Source organism: Nanorana parkeri, unplaced genomic scaffold (assembly GCF_000935625.1).
Source record: "Nanorana parkeri isolate BGI_ZX_2015 unplaced genomic scaffold, ASM93562v1 scaffold2195, whole genome shotgun sequence".
Lineage (NCBI taxonomy): Eukaryota > Metazoa > Chordata > Amphibia > Anura > Dicroglossidae > Nanorana > Nanorana parkeri.
The window spans coordinates 107,746-116,045 of record NW_017308463.1 but is presented as its reverse complement, the minus strand read 5'-3'; the positions used below and the strand labels follow the sequence as shown (position 1 = coordinate 116,045).

Sequence of the window (8,300 nt, the reverse complement as noted above, 5' to 3'; positions counted from 1 at the left end):
CATGGTCTTCTAAGAGATTATCTTAGCATCCTTGATGAGCAATCCCTATTTCCACGTTCTGATAAACCAATAGTTAGTAGAAATAGCTATTTATCTGTATTTAAAAAAAAAAAATGGCAAAAAGTGGCACAACAAGCAAGTAAAATGTCACATCAATAATTACTTTCAGATACACTCTGCAATAAACACTCAGACTATATGTTCATGGAAAACAGACTTTAATACCTTTTTATATAAGAACATTATGCTAACAGATGAGGTTGGAGATTCCACTACCAAATTGCAAAGCATGTTATCTCAATAGTGGTTTACGCTCACGTGGAATCTGATACATTCACGAAAAAAAATAATTCTTGATTTTTTTATGGAAAGCGTGAGACATTTGGTGAATTCATATTCGTTAACTGAATCTGTTTTCTTGCTGATTTTCCAGCATAGATGTTATATATTACGTTGTCCTCATCTTGAATTGCTGAATGTGTCATCTGGAAAGCAGAACAAATACAAAAAAGGGACTGTTATGTTTAACGTTTTCTTGGGCAGGAACTGAAGGACATCAAACATGATAATGTTTAGAAACACAAAGTGAACACAACAGCAGTTGTAGACTCCAGAAATTTGAATGTATTAGTCCTCAGGCCCCTTTCACACGGCATTCCATTCAGATCCATCTGTTAGGTTTTTTTTAATTGCATCTCAACTGAAGTTTAGTCTAGGGGCAGGTACATATAAACGGATATGTGTCTAGTTACTTCCACCAGTCCATAGGCTTGGGTTTGTTTAGCTCCATGGAGTGAACACTGAATGGACATAGATGTCACACTAATTCAGTAGGTGACCTGTTCATGGAGTCCATGCTGAGTGGCACAGACTTCACCCATGTGAAGGAGCCATTAGTCCTGATGGCAGAAGATGGTACAGCCAATGCAGTGCCTGTTCATTAGGGCTTTAAGAGCTGTAATCCATCTGCCCTTAATGGCCGCAAAGGTAGTCTTATTACACAAAGGTATAGCAGTTGGTGGAGCTTATCTATAAAGCCAGGGAAAATCAAGTCTCAGTAACAATCATAGAAGATCATATGACAGACATTATTGACCAATAAAGGTAATAGCTGGACTATAAAACATTAAAATTAAGTACAGGTTCACTATGAACAAGACCCAACAGGAGAGAAATTTGGGAGGCTGACCACTTCTTCCGAAATTGTTAGCTACCTGGCTATCATGCTGTCCTCGTCCCTATACTCAACAAATATGCAGATCAGGACTTCTGGTTTATCTCTGACATCTGACCTGCATACTTGTTTCAGGTTAGTGACGAGAAAGTACAAATGCCAGAGGTTCACAGAACAGTCATACAAATGGCATTTTGAAAAAAAAAAAGTGAAACATGTTTCTAAATTATATTCATTGAATTTGTGATACACGAGTCCAATATCCTCACCTGAGTTACAGGGATGATTGTATTCTGCCACTGCTTGCTCATCTGAAAGGTAAAAGAACAACACTTTGCATTCCATAATATAGTGTATTTTTGTATATTTGATCATTATTTGTGTAACCTTACATTAATATTGTTATATTTTTTTCTTTCTGGTAAAAATATGAAACAATGAGGCTAATGGGGGCGTTGGCCACTAAAAGCACAAAAGCCACCTAATTCCTCCTTTTCCTACTGACTCCAAAGTTGTGGAATTTTGTTTAAAACTCCTGATTTTTACAGAAGACTGACAATTTTGTCCATCTTAACCCCTTAGTGACATAGCTTCAGAATTTTCTTTCACTTCTGGGGACAGGAACATGTTGCCATTTTTGCTATGTGTTGAACAATAATTTCCATCTTCCTCATTCATTGCACCTACACATATTATATACTGTTTTTTAAAGGACAAAATGGGCTTTATTTGATGTCACATACGGATTATATTTAAAAAAAAAAGCAAAACAAATTTTTTTTCACACTTTTGGTAATAATAATATGTACATAATTAGTGCAGCTAACAGAAAGTAATTTATAATAAATAATTGTATTTGTCCTGATTCATAAGGTTTATCATATGTCTGGGATTTCAGTATATTTTGGGAGTTTTAGGTTAATACAATTGGAATACAATTTTAGTCTGGAACAATTTTAGAATGCCGTATGTTTGTCTCCTATCTTTAACCACTTGAAGTCCGCGGTGTTTAAACCCCCTTCCCTTTTATTTTTTACTATATTAAGGAAAAATTACCGAAATTAAAAAAAAAACAAAAAAAAACATTTTCCCTATATTAAATGATAAAACATTTATTATTACCCAATTTTTTGGTAAAATATAAAAGACGGGGACACGTCGGGTAAAAAGACACCAAACATGTCAAGCCTCAAAATTGCGTGCGCGCGCAAAACCTCAAAAAACTATCATACCCAAAATTGGCCATTGGCGACTCTTTAAAAGCTTTTACCACTTATCAGTTTAGTGTTATCAGTGATTGATGGCCCTAAATGGATCGCTCTCACTGCGATGTTCACGGTGATATGTAACGCGTGTAGTGCAATTGTCGTTTTTGCGCGCTGGTGCAGCGGGCGCGTATTTACGTTTATATGTGCGTAAACGTGGGAGTGGGGAACTTAAGAATTTTTGGCGGTTTTTTAAAACTTTTTTACATGAGACTTATTTTTTTTTAACTCTTTTTATGTTTTTTTCCACTTAATGTCATTGCTATTACATAGGGGGATACAAATCCCCCTATATAATAGCAAAGGCACACTGACAGGTCCTCTTTATGGAGACATTAGGGGTCTCCATAAAGAGGACTATCGGGGGTCACACAGCCAGCACATACACATGATCGGCAGGCTATAGAGCCGCTGATCATGTATATGTGAAACAGCCAGTGACGGCTCTTTACATTGAAAGGGTTTTTTTGCCCGTCCAATGTTTTTTTCTGCTTGCACGCGCGAGCAGAAAAAAAATGCCGTCTGGTGACGGCAACCCGCCAATGCGACTGTGCCGTCCGTCCGTTTTTTTGCAATGGGCGGACGGCAACTGGTTAAAAGCCTCCTCAGCACTATATTTTCTTTTTTTAAATTATTAAACATATTTTTTGGGACTTTTCTTAAGCTTTTTTCCTTTTTTTATAAAAAACTTTTTATTTTTTAATTTTTGTTTTTAAATAGGGAGCACTAAGGGGTATTTTTTTTATTTACAGGGGCTTTGATACTTAGTATCTCTGAGTACTTTTTGTGTTCCTCATATATGAACAACTGGGCAAAGTCTGGACCATCTATAGGCATGAACATTCCACCAACTATTAGAAGAGAAGGCTACCTGTTTCATAGTAATCATAAACTTTTGCTGTGGCTGGTTTCAGGTTCTTGACTTCAATATTCTGCTCCACCATGAAAGAGAGATTTATAGTATCATGCCCCACCTATGAGAAAGATAACATTACAGTGAAAGAAAGAAATGCAGCTAGGTTCTTCATAACCAAAAAAGAGCAGCTGAAATGACAGGTTCAAAGAAATATGAAGTAAATGATGCCAACAAGTCTTTCCTTTCAGGCCTGTGCTCGGATCAAGGGTCTGTTATGGGATTTTAAGGGTTCCTCTTTAGAATTCCTAACAGACCTTAAGGGCCTGGTATGACTTTGAGTGGGAACCTCACATGCTTTTTTTTTTCAGTTTTTTTTTACATGGGGTCCCTCCTAAGATTCCTACCAGACCTTAAGGGTCTGGTATGACTTTTGGGGGAAACCCCACGCTTTTGTTTCAAATGGGGTCCCTCCTAACATTCCTACCAGACCTAAATGGTCTGGTATTATTTGGGAGGGGGAACCGCAACCCTTTTTTTTTTTAATGTAATTTTTTTTCTTTACAAATGTAATTTTTACTGCAGCAGGTTCTATACATTGTACAGGTGTACCACTTTACAGGCAGTTTAAGGGGACCCCCAGGCACGATATTTAAAGGAATTTTTCATTGTTAATGTTTCACTTTAAGTAATGTTAACATCACTGCTCCTTTAAAAATGGTATTTTGTAAAAGTGTTTTTTCATTGGGCAGTATCTGAATCTCCATACCCTTTTTATGGCCATTAACTTTCAAATAATCCTTCAAAATGGGGTCAATTGGTTTTCAAAGTTCTACCCCCATAGACCTGCATTTAGTTCGAGTTCAAACTTTTTCCATGTTTGAAAGTACGAATTCAAACCAAACAGGGGGGTGTTCAGCTCATCACTACTGATTAACCTTAGTGGGCTGTGGGTTATTTGACATCTGTTCTGAATATACAGTAAGGGTCGGCCTTTATGCTACATTATGCTATATGATAGTGTTCATTTGAGGAGGAGGAGGAGAAAGGATGGGTACATTAATTTCAGTTATGATTTGTTGTATTTATTATGCTTTTCTACAGTCAAGAAGCATGTGGTAGACCAGCATCTCCCACTTCTGCCAATCATGGTCAGATTGGTAAATAATCATACTTTATGTTTAGGGGCATCATGTACTCTACAGAGTGACTGCTAACTCCATAAATAAGATATTCTCAGCCAAACTGATCATACATTCTCTATATAGTGATCGTTTGAAAAAGTGATCATGTGAAAGCTGGATCTTCTAACTGCAATATGATGGCTATAGGCAGCCAAAGGTTAGTCAGCAAGAAGAAGAACAACAAATCTACTTCACAAGTTTGAAACCTTTTCAATATCCCAAAGAAAGTTATTCAAACCTGATTCAGATATAAAGTGACTGTGTCCATTTGGATTTCACTTCTCTGTATCAGTTGGTCCTTCTGCAGCTGAGGAAAGAAAATGTTGTCACTACAAGAAGGTTGAAGACTTCACTTATATTAGCGTTATGAGTAGTAACTGGGAAATGAACCCAATGCATACACTGTAGCACAAGTATTGGGAATTTCCAAAGCTATGAGGACTATTTGACATAATACACTAAACTCTAACACATCTTTAGATGCTCACTGGTCCACAGATTAGTTAGGATGTAGGTCCTTACCTTCTTCACTGTACTCTTGACTGGAATGTATCCAGAAAGCATCTTCACCTCTATAACAGCCATGTTGGATTTCTCCCGGGTTCCAATGTATCTATAGGAATAAAACGACAGGGCTTGCTTAAAAATTATTTGACTTGCTAACTTAAGAAAAACTTAGACGGATATTTAAAAAGCATCATTCAATCCAATTGTGTATTAATTTAAGATATATAATCTATAATTTAAGAGATCATCTCCAGTACAGCAGCACCCACAATAAGTGTTCAGCATTAGGAGGCAATCAGGGCTGTAGTACTGTCAGCTTAACACTGGACATGCTTATGGGAGGAAAGAGCAGATAAATAACCTCATAAGTGCCCTGACAGTAATTAGATTGTCCAATAACAAGCTGGAGGACTAAGGAAGCGGAACTGTAGCAGCCAATTTACTCCTGTGGTCAGATGGACGAGTACAATTATTATGAGTCTATTAAGCATAGGCGTCACTACAGGGGGGCAATGCCGGACGCCGAGAGCTGATTAAATTGCGGATGGCATCGGCGCCCGGCCGTTGCGGTATGGAGGATTGTGGGTGGCGTTGGACTACATGTCACAACCGCGGGGTGCCAATGCCATCCGCAATTAAATCAGCTCATCGGTGCCCAGCGGTTGCAACATGCAATGAAAATTATTAGTGCCCCCCCAGATTTGACTGTTGTATCTTATGTGCCCCCCCTACATATTGTTCCTAGAGTCGCCACTGCTATTAAGGGGAGGTGTTTAACTGTGCACAAGGATGCCAGCAGCTTTAAAAGTGATACTTTACTCAGAGGTTAAATCTTAAAAATGCATTAAAGTACCTTAACTATTAATAAAAATGTATCTTATTTGTGTCTCACTCGGCTGTAGATCCACAAATCATCTCTGAATTGGTGCTGACACTGTCCTTCCTTCTGGAGGGTGGTTACTTTGGTTCCCCATGGTCCCTGTGTGTGTTGTAAAGTAACCACTCCAAGCTCGCTCCTGTGAAGTACTACAATCTCAGTACAAATTAGTAAACTAAACGTTACATTGTAGGTCATCACGGGAGAGAGCTTGGAGCGGTGGCTACTTTACAACACACACACAACATCAATTTAGAGATGATATGATGATCTACAAATGAGTGATACACAGATAAGCTACATATTTGTTAATAGTTAAGATACTTGAACTAACTCAACACCTATCTGGAAAAAATAGGTCAAGGCAACTAGACTTGCTGTCTTTTTCTTGAAGACATTTCACTGGTCATCCAACCAGCTTTCTCAATTCAGAAAAATACAGCAAGTCCAGTGGCCTTTTATTAATAGGGTATTTGTAAGATTTAACTTCTGAGTTTAGTGTCACTTTAAGAATAAGGTAATATACACATATGAGTACATAGTTGATATCATAAGAATAGAGTTTTTGACTTGAATTTTAATCATTCTCAAAAGAACATACTTCTTATTTATAGTAAAATTATGGTTTGCTTAATTTTGATTGTGTACTGAGCATAGAAACAGGTTCATAAAAGGTTGGCTCGTCCGAAATTAAAATTTCAGATATAAACGGACACTATTAGGAGGATCATATAGCACAGCAGAAAAAAAGTAACTTTCTAATGTGCTAATTTGTATAGGCCAAGCTTATAACTTGACATTCTTACTGTGTCATCCAATGAAAAGAGATTGATAATAAAACTCACGTAGCACTGATTAGAATATCAAAATTCGTCACTGGATCCCCCAGGCACTCTCTGGTTGATTGTGGTGTCACCTTTAATGAAAAGCTGATGTCACTTCTGGGTGGAGGGACATTGTATCTCAGGACTGTCTGTGAAATGAAGACAAGAAATTAGTTAGAGGAAAGAAATAAATAATAGAAGAGAAGGCAGAGAGTTGGTGTCTTCTCACCTGGACAAAAACACAGCCGTTCCCTGTGGCAGTCACCATATATTCTTCGGTAACAGTCGGGAGTGTTGCTCTCTGGAGGAGGAGACGGTTGTTTTTGTCTACATGGAACTTCTCCAGAAATCCTGTGCTGGAAGTGACGGTCACAGTCATATCACCCTTATCACTGAATGTGAGTGCCGAGTACTTGGCTAGAGCTTGAAGAGCTACAACTGTGTCCTACATAGAATAAGAGGAATGTTAGTGAACAAATGTGTACATCAGGGAAAAAGATAAACACTTTCACCTAATGAGACTAAATGCAATCCACAATGTGTACTGTGCAAACGAATATACTGGTCTGACTAAATCAAAGTATTGGAGTAAATTTGGGTTCTAGGTGTTGATGGTTACGAAACACAGGATGTACAAATGTACAAAGTAAAAAAAATAAGATATCATGAACATGTTGTATAGAAAATTCTGCCCTCTGCCTATCCCAATCCTGATTTCAGCCTAGAAATTCCCTATTATCCTAAACAAATTGGGGGTGGGGTGTCAAAGTAAGCAGTTATCTCTTTTCATGCCTTTTAAACATCGTGGAAATAGGATCTTGGGAAGGAGGATATTATCCCTGCCAGGGTCTTGAAGAAATTCAGCACATGGACAGGTGATATAACTTACCAGGGACTGCCAATTATCAGATAATAGATGACCCTTGATTAATCTAGTTTGCTGCAAAAAGATATCACTGTATTTAGTCAATGGTTCACCTGTGTAGATGAGAAGCCTCCATAGGGGTTCTGCTGTTTGCTCAACCAGTTTACAATCTCCGTAGCTTTGCTCAGGTCAGGTTCAGGCCCATGGAGTAGAGTCAGGAGTGCATAGGCAGTCATCTCCACCTCAGCAGATGGAGCTCGGTACCAGTATGAATCTTGCTTAGGAGGAGCAGAATCCCGTTTCCAGTGGAGCTGTCCATCTGTAGATGCAAAGACACAACATTACTTATTATATAGTCTTGTCTCTCTCTAAATATTGTTTGTATGATCTCAATAAAGGTTTGTTGGAACTAATAAGAAGACTTTACTGTCATTGCCTAAAAACTTCCAACGAAATTTGCTTTTAACGCTATGGAACAGGCTTGTCAGTATGTGGATTCTGTTCAACCAGGGCAAAGGAAATAATTAAGAACACCAGGGTGCATTGGCATAGTGAAGGTATTACCATTTAATAAATAAAGGGTAAATAAACTCACATTTCAAATTGATGAAATCACTTACCAGTTAGTGTTAAAGCCAATGATGATAAAACAGCATGAGTGTGGCTCAATGCTCATGGCACATCAAAACAGCTTGTGTCCTAGGCTGACTCCTTTAAAGGATTGTCCCTTCTTAATGGATTGCTCTGAAAA

At 38.0% G+C, this 8,300-nt stretch overlaps 1 protein-coding gene across 1 annotated transcript in view; it reads right to left on the bottom strand.

Annotated features, from left to right (window-relative positions):
* Positions 1-459: 459 nt before the first annotated feature.
* LOC108801016 (alpha-2-macroglobulin-like) overlaps positions 460-8,300 on the bottom strand; it is a 58,484-nt gene continuing 50,643 nt past the window's right edge. The window contains exons 30-37 of the mRNA XM_018572986.1: positions 7,663-7,868; positions 6,914-7,129; positions 6,706-6,833; positions 4,999-5,089; positions 4,715-4,783; positions 3,311-3,413; positions 1,440-1,485; positions 460-481 (exon numbers count right to left, since the gene is read on the bottom strand). Coding sequence (XP_018428488.1) covers positions 460-481; positions 1,440-1,485; positions 3,311-3,413; positions 4,715-4,783; positions 4,999-5,089; positions 6,706-6,833; positions 6,914-7,129; positions 7,663-7,868 — 881 coding nt within the window. The remainder of the gene's footprint in view (positions 482-1,439; positions 1,486-3,310; positions 3,414-4,714; positions 4,784-4,998; positions 5,090-6,705; positions 6,834-6,913; positions 7,130-7,662; positions 7,869-8,300) is intronic.